This window comes from Penicillium arizonense (genome assembly GCF_001773325.1).
Source record: "Penicillium arizonense strain CBS 141311 chromosome Unknown PENARI_contig005, whole genome shotgun sequence".
NCBI lineage: Eukaryota > Fungi > Ascomycota > Eurotiomycetes > Eurotiales > Aspergillaceae > Penicillium > Penicillium arizonense.
The window spans coordinates 1145517-1161440 of NW_019173282.1; the positions used below are offsets into that span (position 1 = coordinate 1145517).

The 15924-nt window shown below is 51.3% G+C and overlaps 4 protein-coding genes across 4 annotated transcripts; 2 read left to right on the forward strand and 2 right to left on the reverse strand.

The window, feature by feature from the left end:
• Positions 1–2822: 2822 nt before the first annotated feature.
• PENARI_c005G11151 (cation diffusion facilitator family transporter) lies at positions 2823–4262 on the forward strand (the record flags this gene model as incomplete). Its single annotated transcript, XM_022630032.1, has 2 exons — positions 2823–3960; positions 4021–4262. The coding sequence occupies 2 exons, from the start codon at positions 2823–2825 to the stop codon at positions 4260–4262; spliced, it is 1380 nt and encodes a 459-aa protein (XP_022490175.1).
• Positions 4263–5703: 1441 nt separating this feature from the next.
• PENARI_c005G04525 (glycoside hydrolase family 55 protein) lies at positions 5704–8711 on the reverse strand (the record flags this gene model as incomplete). The annotated part of the gene is made up of 2 exons (XM_022629716.1): positions 5704–8399; positions 8450–8711. The coding sequence occupies 2 exons, from the start codon at positions 8709–8711 to the stop codon at positions 5704–5706; spliced, it is 2958 nt and encodes a 985-aa protein (XP_022490300.1).
• Positions 8712–10378: 1667 nt separating this feature from the next.
• On the reverse strand, positions 10379–11873 carry PENARI_c005G11317 (aminotransferase-like domain-containing protein; the record flags this gene model as incomplete). The annotated part of the gene is made up of 3 exons (XM_022630042.1): positions 10379–10820; positions 10882–11297; positions 11403–11873. The coding sequence occupies 3 exons, from the start codon at positions 11871–11873 to the stop codon at positions 10379–10381; spliced, it is 1329 nt and encodes a 442-aa protein (XP_022490437.1).
• Positions 11874–12628: 755 nt separating this feature from the next.
• PENARI_c005G06912 (uncharacterized protein) lies at positions 12629–15325 on the forward strand (the record flags this gene model as incomplete). The annotated part of the gene is made up of 2 exons (XM_022629825.1): positions 12629–13165; positions 13223–15325. The coding sequence occupies 2 exons, from the start codon at positions 12629–12631 to the stop codon at positions 15323–15325; spliced, it is 2640 nt and encodes an 879-aa protein (XP_022490415.1).
• Between the last annotated feature and the right edge of the window lie 599 nt (positions 15326–15924).

A 15924-nucleotide genomic window follows, 5' to 3' on the forward strand; every position in this document is an offset into this window, starting at 1 on the left:
TTGCAGTTTCGGCCCTCCGAGTTGGCCTTTGCATAAAAACAGCCATGTTGTATGCTATCATCCACGCTCTTTCCCTGCCTAGGCGTCCGCTTATTCGTGCTAAGACCTCTGCAGTTCCAATCAGAATACCTTTAATGACTAAACGGGGAGATATAACGACGATCTTCAGAAAATCCTCTCCCATTATATGAGTCAGCGGAAGTAAGCGGAAGTAGAATGTGATATCGGCTCCGAAAGCCCAAAGAAAGACGTAACTTAGGACAAAATCTGAGACCTCTTCGAACCCACCACCCCCACAGACGGTGTGCAACCCCGGAAAAAAAGCCAGGTTAAGGTAAAAAGATTCGATAAGACCTTGCAACGACCCCGACGATGTTGCCCCTTTCCGTTCTTGTCCATTTACATTGCAATGATCGAGGACTTCACCCTTGGGATATGGGAGCATGAGTCTTAGTCTCAACGCATACTTTTAGAGAGAGACTTTCCTTTTGGTCCTTGAGCTCTATAGAAGCGCATTGCAAGACCTCGAGCACAAGACAGGAAAGGTCTTAACGAAGTTAGCAAGATCTCATACTCCGCAGTGGCGCACACACTCCAGTTCTAGATCATAGGCCCACTTTGAGATTGCAGCTGAATGTATATGCCTTATCAAGCTAGGCTGGAATACCTCGTATTAAGACACCTGTCATGAAGTCACTGCAGGCTGTGGTGTCTACTTAAATAGAATTATGCTAGCGAATTATTTTATGAATTACGGCCCCGGGCCCGGCCCCGCCTTCCCCACCGGCTAATGGGCTGACAATGAAGAACTTCGTATATACGGCGGAACCCTCCGGAGCCGAAACATATTATTTGAGAGGAGAAGTTCATCAAATGCGGTTAGTCTATGTTATCGTTGTATGCATGTACGAACAGGGAAAATTCGCCTAATCGGCCACCAATGAGCAGACTTGATTACATTGCACGATCATCGCCTGGTGCTACTAGATACGATCCTTGACAAGTATAAACAAGAGTAACGGGAGACCGAGCTACGATACGACGCACGTCTTTGCACGGAGAAGTACCCCGTACTTGTAGAAGACTCTATGCTACACGCTTTCGAGTGACGTCTATTATAAAACCACTAGTTTCCTATCTTCAATATGGATGAGCCACCCCACGAATGGCTACTGATGAATTTGTCTGGAACAGGATGGTCGTCTGGTTAGCCTGCACATACATATATATTTCCATACAGAAAGTATAATAGAACTAGGGCTAGAACCACAACTTTTAAAGCAGACAGAAAAACTAGAACTTCTGGCGTCTTTCACTCTAAGCTATAAGAAGGCTATCCTATGAGGGCGTACGAATGCCGAGAGACAGACAGTGGTATGCGCTCGTTGAAGTTTGGGTTTTACATCAGGTAGGCACACTAACGCATGATCTAATGCACAAGATCGACTAGGAGAAAGGGCCGAGATAGATGATCTTTACCCACCAGCGACTCATCATCAATGCCACCAGTAGTCATAAGGAAGCTATAGACAGCATGCGCTCGCATTGGTATAGGGGAGCTCGAGCAGACAAGATATTTGCTCGCCTCGCATTCAACTCGAGTGGTGGGCATATGAGGGGACCTCCTGTTGTGGGATCCGAGTCAGCAAGGATTGATCCAGTTGGACGAGGTGGTGTGCTTTACGTTGTTCATGAAGAATCTCCCGAGTGTACGCTTGAGACAGATAAACAATTAGGATCGTGATCATACCAGCTTACCAACTTCATCAGTTCCAATTCTGTTCGGCAATGCAGTCACCATTCATGCCATGTTGCGTTCATGTTCGTCGCACTCTCCGGCTGCCGAGGTGTCTGTACGGACAACCAAGTTGATTTCCAATCAACTTGGCCCCGTGTTGTATATACAGCCCTCTGTCTCCCTCTGGAATAAGCACAATCCAGACAACTCCTCTGGAATACAACAAATACATACGCTTAAGATCAGCCAGGTGTAGAAGAAGCATTTGATGAGTTGCCGCGCTGGGGTGCACCGGGTGTTTTCGGCAGAAAGCAGATACAATTTCATTATTCAAGATAACAAGGCGCGACTGATGGATTTTGAGAAAAGCCAACTATGCCATGGCGCTACTGCATATATGCGAGCTGAAATGGAGAGTCTAAGTGATGAATTGGTGGAGGACACAGGACGCGGTGCAGGTGGGCTCGCTGAAATCGGCCTGATTGAGAAAACGGTGAGCTCTACTACGACGGATTCCAGAACCATGATACTTAACCAACTAATCTTCTAAGATCCCTTTGTTACGCCAGCTGCCGTTGCTGCCAGAATGCCGTCATAACAATGTTCGAGTCGTATTCGCCTTCCAGTGCAATAGTCATTATCAAAGAGCCAGTTCATGATTTACCGAACGTCTCAAAAGTCCAGGGCAATACATAGAGAATTACGGTGTCTGTTGGAAACAACAGCCTTGAAACATCATTCAGAGGGACTTCATATGGTAACCTAATTGCTTTGATTAAAATTTACGTTGGAGTTCGTTCCATTCGTTAGCCAGGCATCCGCCATGATAATAACAATACCTCCATTTCACCTCATCAAAAAGAGACGAGATTGTCTCAGAAATGGGATGGCCAGAAAAAAACTCCATGCAATGTAAGTCATACATACATTGTAGGTTCAGTAACTTAAAACTTCGTTAACGTTCAACGTTAGCGCAGTCTACGATCGGCGCGATAAGAGATAAGCACTGCTACTTCCTCAATAATAAGTTAACTTAATTCATCCCTTACATTGTCTCATTCTTTCATTGTTCGTCCCGCCCATCATGGAGGAACATATTCGCCAGAGTCTTTCCAATCATCCGCATGCCTTCCAGAGCTTGCACCACACGAGTAGCTCGCCGTCCCAGCGCGACAGGATGGCCCACTCCAACGAAGCTACCTCCACCGCACTAGAGCACGAACTCACTGTGCTGCAACACCACCGCAGCGGCAGTGCGAGCGACGAAGAAGGCCAACCCCCACCGCGCTACACCCCCGAAAACGATCCTTTCCAGCTAGCCTCGAAGCTTAAGACCGAGGAGGAGATCCGACAGATCCGGGCGAATACCTCGAGGAAGCGTGATTCTGCCAATGCCACCAAAGGCCGGAAGGTTGCCGCCCTGGTGACGGACACCGGTCGTCTCGGAAGACAGGCCTTCATTACCAAGAAGCTGCAGGGCTTCTACGAGTCTCAGAATGAGAATATCGAGCGCATGCTGAAGCCCGTCGAGGAGCACCGCCGTGCCGCTCGCGAGTTGAACGTCGATAACCGTCTCAAATACCGCATTGCCGTGTACGGCAGTTTCGCTGCCAATGTGATTCTCTCTGTTGTTCAGGTCTACGGTGCCGTTTCCTCCGGGTCGCTGTCTCTATTCACAACCATGGCCGATGCCATCTTCGATCCTATGTCCAACCTCACCCTCCTCCTCTGCAACAAGGCTGTCAACCGTGTCGATCCGCGCAAGTTCCCCGCTGGAAAAGCCCGTATCGAAACCGCCGGAAATATCTGTTTCTGCTTCCTCATGACTGCCGTCTCATTCATTCTGATTGCATTCTCGATCCGTGAACTGGCTGTTGGCTCCGAGAATGATACCCAGTCTTTCCATCTTCCCTCCATCATCGCTGTTGCCGTTGCCTTTGCCACAAAACTTGCCTTGTTCCTGTACTGCTGGGCCTTGCGGAATCAAGTCTCGCAGATTCGCATTCTGTGGGAGGACCACCGCAACGATCTGTTCATCAACGGCTTTGGTATCTTGACCTCCGTTGGTGGCAGTAAGCTGCGCTGGTGGGTCGACCCAATGGGCGCTATCATTCTGTCCACACTGGTCAGTGTTCTGTGGCTGCACTCTGCCTACGGCGAGTTCCAGCTGCTGGTTGGTGTCACCGCCGACACCAAGATGCAGCAGCTCATTACCTATATCTGTATGTCAATCTCGCTCTCGATTATTTTCAAAAAAACCGTATGCTGACTTGTCTCCATAGCAATGACACACTCCCCCTTTATTACCGCCATCGACACTGTGCGCGCATACACCTCCGGTCCCCGTCTTCTTGTCGAAGTCGACGTCGTCATGGAAGCCAACGAGACCCTGCGCGCCACCCACGATGTCGCCGAGGAACTCCAGATCAAGCTTGAGTCCCTTCCCGACGTCGAGCGTGCTTATGTTCACGTTGACTATGAGACTACCCATAAGCCTGAGCATTTCCTGAAAAAGGAGCTTTGAGTAATACTTTGGCTTGTCTTTATTGACCTTTGTTTCGTTGCAAGACCTTGATGAACGCAGAGAAGCGCGCAGACCAAGCTACTAACAGGACACCCTGAGAACTGCCAGTGCGAGGTCTAAGTAAGGCTGACATGCATGATGAGGAACCTGCATGATCCATAACACCTCGCTTGCCTGCTTAGATAATCACTCATGTATTTAATGCCTTCTGAAGCAGCTATTAGTTTTATTACATCAAGTTACCTTTCCTGTATAGACTCCGTTGGCCGAATTCATCTTGCTCCTTGACCCTGGCAGGGTTCTCACAGCTACTTCGCTGCCGTGTTGATAGCGAAATAGCTGCGAGCATCCTACGAAACGCGCATTATTTGATGTATTTGGTTTGGGAGAGCGTCCGAGGTCTGTCTTAAAACAATTAATTCGAATCCCTGCATATATCCCACATGCTTCTCAGGGCTAGAGTCGCGCTTTTTCGCATTTTCGTAGTGCACAGAGTCTTAATAATTTGAAATGAGCCAGCCCATAAGGACGATGTGAGATAGCCCTCTCTCTATCTATACGGATAATCTCGATAGTCTTCAGCCTTGAGTTTTGACAATCATTTTGATCATTTACGTATAATATTCAAGTGTGTCATGAAGTGACACAGTGTCATGTATGAATGAACTATTTGGACAGCCTTCACATCAGCCAAGTAAGAAGTACGAATCGACTTGACTCAACGTCGCTCAACGTCACTCAACCAATTTATATACTGTAGTGGTGGAACCAGTGACAGTGGTACATTAGTGGCCTGAGGTATCACAAATGCCTCCGGAGATATGCAGTCTTCTCCCTCTAGAGAGAGGAGCATCATCCCATCATCCCAATATGACTACAGTTCTTCACCGGGTCCTTCATTCATGATATAGCTTCAAGTCCAGTACGATAGCCACCTACAGAGACCGCTCTCTACGTCTAGAACCGAGCGTGGGAGTGGTTGGTTGCGTCCTCTCTTCATTGATATCGACGCGTCTGCTTATGCCAGACTGCCATCGTGCCATCCCCATTTCACTTGTAGTTGAAGCTACATACATGGATATACGAACGAGCTACACATGAGAAAGAAGAAAGATCATAAAATAATTTTCATAGCATTGTATATCATCGCAAAGGAAGAAGCGAAGAAAGGAAGAGGAATCTATTAATGATCTCGTGAAACCGATGCCGGGTTGGTATCAAACAGAAACCGCCAAGATTTATAACCCGTATAGCAAGTGCTGAAGAGCAATTTAAGAAAATGAATGAGGGAGGGAAGGAGGTGGCCAGGTGATATTGATTTATTCGCGCAGTATTGTGTGGATGTGTAAAAAGGGAATAGAAGAGTAATGAAATGGAAGATGTTGGAGGTGGGCGGAGGAATGAATGGGAAAGGAAGGGGCTAGACTAGGATAGAGATACTCTAGGCAGTCTGCTGGAAGAGAGCGATGGTCGAGCAGTAGTTGCTCTTGTTTGGCTTCTGGGGAACCATGCTCTTGCCCTGGGAAGAGGTGACCATGTTGACGGCAGCCTTGGTGCTGAGACCGTAGAGGTGGATATCCGAGCAGTCGATTTCAACCATGTTCTCCTGACAGTCCTCGGCGTTGAGGCAGGACTGGGCATAGTTCTCGAAGAAGCTGTAGAGACCGGCGCCGTAGACGAAGACGTCAGACGACTCCAGAACACGCAGACCCCAGGACTTGCGGCAAGAATTGGTCGTGCAGTTGGAGAAGTCCGGGTCGTTCCACGAGTCCTGGGGAGTGTACGGGGTCAGGGAGGTAGGGTTGGACTGGTAGTAGGGGGTCTCGGATTGAATGAGACCCATGAAGACATGCTTGGCGTTGGACACCTGGTAGTTGTACAGCTGATGGTGCTCGGAGGAGGTACCCCACAGCCAGACGGGGCTCTGGGACTCGATGAGGACACCACGGCCGGTGTAGACATTGATCTGGTTGTGGTCCTCGAGGTCGAGTTCGTGGTCGGCGGTCCAGAACCAGCAGTTCTCGATGTAGGCGCTGGCCTTAGAGGTGACGTGCAGGAGCATGAAGGCGGCCATGCACTCCTTCTTGGGGGTGGTCTTCTCCTTGGGGGTCTTGGGGCAAGTGTCGCTCTGGAGCTCAGTGCCAGCAGCACCACCAATACGGAAGTGGACATCCCACATACCGGCGGAACCCTGGGAAGCGCCGGCAAGATTCCACTCCATGAGGATAGCACCAGGGGCGGCACCCTTAGTGGTGATGATGAGGTCACTCATCTCCACAGAGCCTGTCTCACCTTTCTGGCCGACCTGGAAGAGGGGAACGGGGTTCTCCTGATCGGCGAACTTCTTGCCGTGTGCCATGAGCATAGGCCAGATCTCACCAGTGATCTTGATGTCCTTGGGAATCTTGATGGTGGAGGTGATAACATAGGCACCGTGGTCGAAGTAGATAACCTGACCGTCCTTGTAGCTGTTGAAAATCTTCTGGATAGCCTCGGTGTCATCGGTGGTTCCATCACCCTTGGCACCAGCAGACTTGACGCTGACAAAGTTGGAGGCCTCAATTTCCTCGTAGAGGGGCTTGGAGCGTTCGAAAACGGCACCGTTCTTGAGAAGACCTGCGGGCTTGGAGGCAACCTTCATAGTGCTTTGGGTACGGGCAGAAGAAACAGCGTGTTGGGCACCGCAAGTGCCAGTACCGCCGCTGCTATCGCTGCCAGACTCAGAGGTAGATCCAGAGCCGCCGTTGGTGCTCTGGGTGGTACCAGTGGCAGCGGTAACGGGGGCAGTGTTGATAGCGGTGCCAGCGGGTTGTTGAACGACAGCACCGGTAGCAGAAGAGACAGCGGGAGCCTCAGACACGACGGGGACCTGGGAGGCAACAGGAGCCTGGCTGGTAGCAGGGGCAGCAGGAACAGCCTCAGAAGTCTCGGGAGTATCAGAGGCGCCACCGAGCAGAGAGTTCAAAGTGTCCAGAATAGGCAGACCGGTGTTAGACGAATCGATGACAGACCTTCCAGGCTCACCAGCGGTAAGAGGGAGCTCGGCAACATTACTGCTGACAGCTGGAACAGGCGAAGGAGCGGCAGCAGTTCCCATGGAAGCGGTCTTAGCAGGAGCAGGAGCACTCTCACTGGCACTGGCCAATCCGTGGGAGGCGGGGCAGGCGAAGACGGTGTGCATGACAGTCTGGACGACGGTGACCACCTCAGCCTCAGCCTCGGTGGCACGCTTGACAGTCTTGGAGGGAGTGTAAGTGTTACCCTGGACCCAGTTGTCGACGACAGAGCCACCGGCCAAGATGCTTTTACCATCAACGCCAGCAACGGCAACCTTGGAGCCGGAGAAGTCCACGTTGTCAAGAATGAGGTCACCACCACCGACAGGGATGCTATCCTTGGTCCAGGCAGTGACAATACCAGTGGGAGTGTTGGTCAACTTGCTGTCGAGCAGCATCACAGAGCCGACAGTCTGATTGGAAGGCGAAGTAGACATGTTCAATCCAACCCCACAATTGTTAATCTGAACAGACTTGAAGGTCCAAGCCCAGTTCCAGTTCATGAAAATGCCAGTCTGGCAGCCGTTGAAAGTCAAATTACGGGTAGTGAACTGCTGGTTACCAAGGAACATGCCGTAGTTACCGCCGTTGAAGGTCAAATCGGACATGAAACCACCGGATCCGTTGTCCATGAAAATACCCTGCTGCTTGTTGGCGTCACCACCACCCTTGACCATCTCGAAGCGGATGTTCTGCAAGCTGGTGGCCTGGCCGACTTGCCAGTGAATACCGGCACCAGAACCCCGGGGGACGCTAGTCAAATCAATGACCAGGTTGCGAATGGCACGGAAGAAGTTGTTCTGGTTGGTGAACCAGTTGGAGCCATCGTCCTCGTATGGATCGGCGTCAATCACGGCCATACCGGCGAACTTGGGCGAGGCCTTGATGACGGGCAGGTCAACAGCATCACCGACGATCTGGGTGTAGTAGTACTGCACGATCGGCTTGGAGACAACGTAAGTACCCGGCGGGAAATAAACGATGGCGGGAGTGGTGGTGGACGAGTCGCAGCCCTTTCCACAGCGACCACCGGAGGAGATGGCCTTGTTAATAGCGGCAGTGTCATCGGTAGATCCATCACCTGTCATGACATTAATATCACTTTCAAAATCCAAAGTATAGATGACTTACCAGTGGCACCAAAGTCCATCACATTTCGGAACACTTTATAGTCGGCACTCTTGGCAAAGGGCACGGTACCCTGGCGCTTCACATTGGCAACCCAGTAAGAGGACGCAGCAGATGTTTTCTCATGCGTCACAACTTGGAGGACATTCTTGACAGGCGTAACGGGGACTGTCACCGGGACAGCGCCAACCAAAGCTGAAGGAAGACCGAGTAGGAGGAAGATATGGGCAAGAAAGATTGCCATGGACGTTTGGAGAACGGCCATTTTCCAAGGATATCGCCGCACCAGCAGCGGGTAAAATGAGTATCAGATGAATACCTAATGAATTGATAGTTCAGTAACCAGTACTGAGTAAACTGTCGAGTCGCAGACCAGCAGCGATATGCAGAGTAGATGCAGGAAAAACAAAGAGGTAAAGAGTGAAGTATAAGGAGACAGCTCCTTCCAAATGAATGTATAGGGAACGCCACACAATAGGATTCTCCCCGAATGAATAGAAAGAAACAAAGAACAAAAACAACAAGGGTGACTGACTCTATAAAAAAGACTTCAGACTTCCCCTTTTCACCCTATCACACGCGCCCTCAGGTCCCCCGCCAATCGGAGGCTCGTGTGGGTATGGCGGAGACGAAGCTTGAAACGCGATATTTCGGGGTGAAACGCTGAAGGATGGTGATCACTGAGCCGAGTGTTGCAGATTAACCAATATAGGAATCGCGTGGGAAAAGTAGCGCTGATGTGTCGCGATCGGGTTTCAAGGCAAGCCACTCTTGTAACTCGTTCTAAATCGGCTCCACTGATTATTTGACCCCAAAATTAGGAATAAAGCAGACAGGGAGTAAAAAGCAGAGATCTTAAAATCAAAGGGCCGCGATTGGGGCTTCTACGCGCTATATAACTAAAGGGTATGATTATCCATTCCTTCGATATTTGCCGTCGCATGGGAGAAGGGGGATCTCTTTTCCCGACCTTTCATGGCCAAGGGCGAGCATTGTTGTATGCCTTGGTGGAGCCCCTTCACACACGATAATCTCCCCTGATATTTGCCGATTGATCAGAAAGATCCGGTCTGTCAATTGTGGTTTCTTGTCAATTGGTTACCTTTGACGCTCGTGGTCGCATCTATTGTCAATATGGTCGTGCATCAACACAGGCGGGCCGTGTCCGCTCTGCAATGCACGCGCGTCGAAGATACCGATCCTAGATACGCGCACCACTGTGTTGACACTGCCAGGCGACATTCACTGCCTCGCGGAACTGGGCGAGCTGGGTTGTCAGGGGGTCTCGCTGTTATGTGGTGGCATTCCGGTACCGCCTTCCGGGAGATTCCTAGTGACGGAGGGCTCACAAGGCAGCATGAGAAAGCAGGATCTGTGACTGGAATTCGACTAATGCAGGCCCGACTCTTGGAGGTCTTGGATTTGAGACCGAGTCTTTGTACAACGAAGCAGAGGACTGCATGGGGGAACGTGTGATCTTGATAGCCAAGCTTTTGGTCCCCTGAGACATGAGGATCTTTTCTGGCTCAGTGCTGGACGTGCATCGACAGAGGCTTTTGCCCACATTGTGACCACATTGGCAGGCCATATTGTAATTAGTAGGAGTACGGAGTACTGTAGACAGAAGAGAAAGTGAGCTGTTTGGTCAACAATCCAAGGTTTGAAGGGTTCCAAGGTTGGGCTCAGCGGTCCCCTGACTAATCAGATCGTTTGGCCAAAAATAGATATATCCGACACCGGGTACCTGGGAAATATATACAGGTACACAGGTACTAACCTAGGCATAGATGTCCATGCTATATGCTTCCATCTCGCGTAATAGACTTCCTACTTATATAACTGAGATGGTCCAATATGTGCATGAGCCACGCGTCCAGTGGGAACCGGTACGGACCGGACGTCCAAAGTGGCTAGAAGTGGAGCCAATACAGCCTACAAAACAATACGCTCCAAGACGCGCGCTAGCCTACGCACACCTTCTTCCAAGTGGCGCAACTCTTCCCACGCAAAGCAGAGGCGCAGATGGTCCGAAAAACTGCCGGCCTTAGAGTCACCAGGGATCTGGAACAGATCACCCGCGGCTATGCGTAATTGTTCCTCGGTTTGCGCTCGCTCAACCACATCGGATGCGCGCACCGGTGCTGGGAGAGTGATCCAGATGAAGTATCCTCCAGCTGCGGCGGTTGGGGCGGGGATTGTCACACCTAGTGGGACGAGGTGCTCCTTGATTGCTGACAGTAGTCGGTCATACCGCAAGGCATATTGCGGCTGAAGAACGTCGCAGATATGCTTCTGAAGGATCTCAGTGGGAAACAGTTGGTCTATCATTGCGGCGCAGAGATGTGAAGGTGCGCCACCCGATCGAGATGAGCCGCTGTTATATTGGGTTAGCTTGTAATTATAAAGGGATCAGCGAAGGACACGCAGCTCCATACGTTTGTGATAATCCATAGGCAACCTTTTCAGATGCCTCAGCCCAGCCAGTGCGGGCCCCAGGGCCGATCAGCTTACTGAAGCTGCCGTTGCTTATTGCATGTCCCCATTCATCTACCGGACCACCGTCCAGGTAACGGTCCACGTCGACCAGCCTCGGGACGTATGCGCGGTCAGACAAATGCGCCTCAGGCTTCTTTGCCCACTCGAATAAATTAACATCGGCCGGGACAATTGACCACTGCAGGAAATCGTAAACGTCGTCCGTGACAATCAGCGCATCATACCGACGGGCCAGCCGAACGAGCGCCTCCCGTCTGCGCAACGACATGATCATCCCCGATGGATTCGCAAAGGTTGGCACGGCATAGATGACATGCTTGTAAATCTTTCGCCAGGGCCTCGGTGGTTTCAGCTTCTACAGGGAAAGGAGGAGCAGGTCAGTCCAGGATCCAACAACGGATGGCACAGTGGCATAGCACGGGACCCTCTGCCCCGATGCACGGAGTGTAACTTCTCATACCGGCTCTGTATTTCCAGACTGCAGGGCATCCTCTTCCGCGGCGCGTAGCTCCCGCTCCAGGAAGTCTAGGTCGATTCCCTCGTCATCTTCGGGGACACCACGCAGGCGCCCGGCGAACCCGGCATCATCCATGATCCGGGCTGCCAGGTAATAGGTCGGTGCGACCATCCACACATTGCGTGTGTAGACTGGGTCTGTAAAGACTTGTAGCAAGCACGCAAGGTTCTGGCTTGCCCCGCCGGTGATGCAAATGCGCTGGAACGAGATCGGCTCGCAAGGCTGATAGAACGTGTTCAGCCACGCGGCTATGTGGATGCGAAGTGGCTCATACCCTTCATCGGGGCCATAAAGCAAGGCTGGGTTTGCGATTGAGGGATCTGATAGAACGGTCGTGGCGGAGTGGCGGAGCTCGGGGGCGGGGAGGAGGGCGGGGTTGGGCCAACCGCATAGGAGGTCGATTGGTTCCGTCATGGTGAGTGTAGGGAATGAATGAAGGATCGAAGTAAACAGTGGACCATATAGATGTGCTCCAATAGTTGGTGACTCCGAACGGTACGGAGTATAGGTGAGGTAATCGGATCCGAGATCGGGATGTGGGACAATATTCCAGGGGCAGGAACAGCCCCCAAGTGTACTATAAGTTAGCCACTACAAGTTCATGTAACTTATCTCGAGTAAGTTACAGTAGATGTGTCACTATACACTAGTTGCATATATCCATTAATCCCGGATCTCGGCATTATATGCATCAGATCGACTAGCAAATACTAGTGACTGCAACGGTTATATTGTCACTTGCACCATGGGAATATATATTTGCGTTCAGTCAGTTCTCACATACCACGGTTACCGGCAAGTAGAGTAACCAAGTGACTATTTAAGTAACAAGTAAGTTAACTACTGTACACATACACATAAGGCTGCTATATAAGCTCTGTAATTTATTAGGCCCACATCCAAGACATGCACAGCCAACTCCATCTATTATTGGCAAAAAAGGAACCCGATCGAATTTTTTTGCCATAAAATATTATAAGATAATAAGTTATCATTACATTACCTGCTGTCTCTCCCATTCCCTGTCTCATTCTTCCCACTCCTGCCGATCCATTCCTATCCCCTTTCCCCCCCTCTCTCGACCTGCCAAGTACATCTCTCCCATTCCATGCGCCTCACCTTCTTGCGCCTAAGTCGCCAGCTTCCCTCTCTCTCACACACCCGGCAAGATGTTGTCGGCTCCCGTTAAGTCGGCGAAGCGCATATCTTCCCTCTTCTCGCTGGGATCCAAAGATCGAGATTCACAAAACTCTCCTGTTTCACCAGGATTTCAAGAGACCGCCAACAGACGGAGAAGCAGTTCCAAGCCCACCCGCCACGTATCGACTCCAAATGCGGTGTTTTCCTCAGAACCCCGTACGATGCCGGATCCTCTCGACCTAGAAAGTCTTCCGCCGCCTCCCTCCCTCCTAGCAGTAAACCATGATCTGGCGAGCAGTGCCCCAAGCTCACCATCCGATGCTCGCCCACGGAGTAGGGGTCGGGATTTGAGCCGACCTTCCAGCTCGGTAGGACTGGCTATCCCGGGATCAAACCCAGACTCTAGACCCAGCACGCCCTCGAAACGCAGGAGTTGGATGCCGGGTCGGTCGCGCGCGAGCTCAATCGACAAGAGGCCGCTCGCTCCTCAATTACCGGCTGCCTGGATTGCTGGACTCGACCAGAAGGTCGTGTACGATCTTTCGCCGTTGTCTAGGGGAGAACAGGTACGAAGCATCGAATCCAATGCTCAACCGAAGCTAATGGTGAATTGACTTTTCCAGATCCCCGAACTCTGGAACGAACAGGGCGACACCTACGTGTACCTGTTTCCGCAGAATACCGGCCGTGCCCCGTCATTCAAGGTCGATTCCACCATCTTCGCTGAATCTCCCTCCCTCACATACCTCGCCCGCGGAAGCGATGCCAAGAATGATCTCGAGCAACCCACACGCACATTATCGCTCAACCCGATGTCGCCCTCGTTGACGCCGCAGGACCGCTTGAACGATGACGACAACGACAACGACAGTTCAGGAAGTCAGCGAATGGCTTTTGTCGATGATACCCCGGAGGAAGTTCAGGAGCTTCATCTCTATCTGCCTATCCCCTTAAACTGCGACGTTTCAAACCCCCAGGCGCGCCTGCAGCAAGATGATACCGAGACCCTCCTCTTGTTCCGCAACTTGTTCGCATTCCTCCTTGGACAGTCTTTGATTGCCTCGCCCAAGTCCGCAACACTGTTCTCGATCTTCATGGATGTGGCGGTACTCTTGGCCCGCTTCGAATTCTCAAACTTGGACGGTTCCAACTTTGGTGAAACCGCTACCTCTAGCTTCAGCAACTACTGTGAGGAACTGCGTTTGGCAGATGTCCGCCGAAGCCGGGAGAAGACTATCGAGGCCATCGTTTTGGGTGAGCGCCTACGCTACTATCCGCTCTACATTGAAGGGTTCGTGCACGGTGTCGGAAAATTGGACGAGCTCAAGCAACTCAGAAGCCCGAAGTACACATTCATCCACCCCATCACACAAAAGCGGCTGGAGCGAGCGTTTATTGATCTCGACAACCGTCTTCGTGGTCTCTACGGTAAGCTCGCGGACTTCGACTTCCCCTCCGTCTTCTCTGGCTCCGCCAACTCGAACACTTCCGAGGAAAGTAAGGTGGTGCGCTTCAAGAACTGGAAAGCCAGCTTCCACGAATTCCGTCGCTTCACTATCCAATACTACAGACAGAAGTATGGCTCTTGGCCACCAAAGGCCCGCTCGAAGAAGAATGAGTTTGAGGAGAATGGTCTTAACCGTCTTCTCCTGCTCGATCTATATCACGATTTCACCGACCTATACGATCTGCTGGTTGACCGCACATCACTGACAACACGCTCGATCGATGTTTCAGGGACCGGTGAAGCTTCTGCTACTTCCGAACCCAAGGAGATGGCTGTTCGCGCCTTGCGTCATATTCTCAGCGAGTATGACCGCAGTACGCCGCCCGTGCTGCCTCCTATTCCATTTGACATTCCGCAGTTCCCCTCGCTGCAGCCATTGCACCGGAAACCCATGGACGCCAAGAAGGAAGCCAAGCAGAGTGCCAAGAAGCTCAAGAACTCAGACGTCAACGCTGTGTTGATGGGCTCCTACACTCGTGAGAGCATGCGGCCTACTCCGTTCATCGAGAGCTTCATGCAATTCGAACGCCGCTGCGCCCAGGGCAGGAACATTAATGATATCACCGACCTCCGCTGTGGTCAGTGGATCTTCTTATACTGTGTCATCCAGGCCCTGCCCATGCTGGTTGTGGATGTTCCCGATGTCCAATTCAGTGAAGGCGTTGAGTACTTCCTCTGCATTGCTCCTCGCGGTGGTGCTCCTTGGATCCACAATGACACCAAGACTGCTCGCAGCTGGTTTGGAGTTGCTGGCGGTGCTGGTGTCGTCAGCCTACCGACTGATGTCGTTATCAACGGTGTCGAAGGTGTCTACCGCCGTAGTCACTGTTGGCAGGTAGCTCAACAATGGGCCGAGACAGGCGCTATGATTGACCCTCCAATGATTGAAGATGCCACCTACGAGGACGCCGAATCTTCCATCTCATCCCCCTACCAGGGTCACCATTCCTCCGCCGGATCTTCCTCAGAGCCCTACCCCTTGATGGTCCCCGGCGGCGGCCTCACTCCGCCTCCTCCTGCCATCCCGCGCCAACGTTCTCCTGGTGCTGGCGCCCGGTCGGAGCATCGCCACTCGATCTATCCCGGACTGGAAGCCCTGCCTCTTCCCGCGGGCATTGCTCCCATCGAACCACCCGCTCGTCCCATCAGTCGATTCAACCCGAACATGAGCTTCGACGATATCCTGAAGGAGGTGCCCAAGAAGGGGAAGAAGAACTAAATATCCCACACGGTCGTCTGATTTTGATTTCCACCATATCTTGTTTCCCTTTGTCTGTTGATAGGCGCATTTTGTCACTTGGCGTGCACAGGGAATGCGAAAAAAGCAAGAACATTTTAATTTCGGAGCATGAAGAGTCCTAATTACCAGCATATCAGCATCTGCATCTCTTCGATTCCCCTGTAATTTGATATAGATACAAGATCTACTTTATGTCTTTTATCTTGCAGTGCTTAGGTGTATACTCTCAATTTAGTCACATGTCAGTACAGTACGGTATACATCGCTTCAAATTACCAATTCTCTCTCTCTGCATTTTACTTTCTCCTTTCCCCCACAGTCACGAATCGAAAAGTCGACGAGTATACTCGAATTGTTTACAACCATCCAACGACCCACTAAAGCCCACGTTTGTTTTGGCCTACAGCCCGCTACCCCACACTCAATACGAGGACCACAGCCTCGATACTGACTAGGATTAAGGGGCCAAATACTGTACTTTTTTCACTGCAGATCTTGGCCAGGGTAGTGGGCCCATTCCCTCTTGAGCTTGGTTCAATTCTTAGCTTCTAGCGCATCTGCCAAAAAGTTCGAAACTT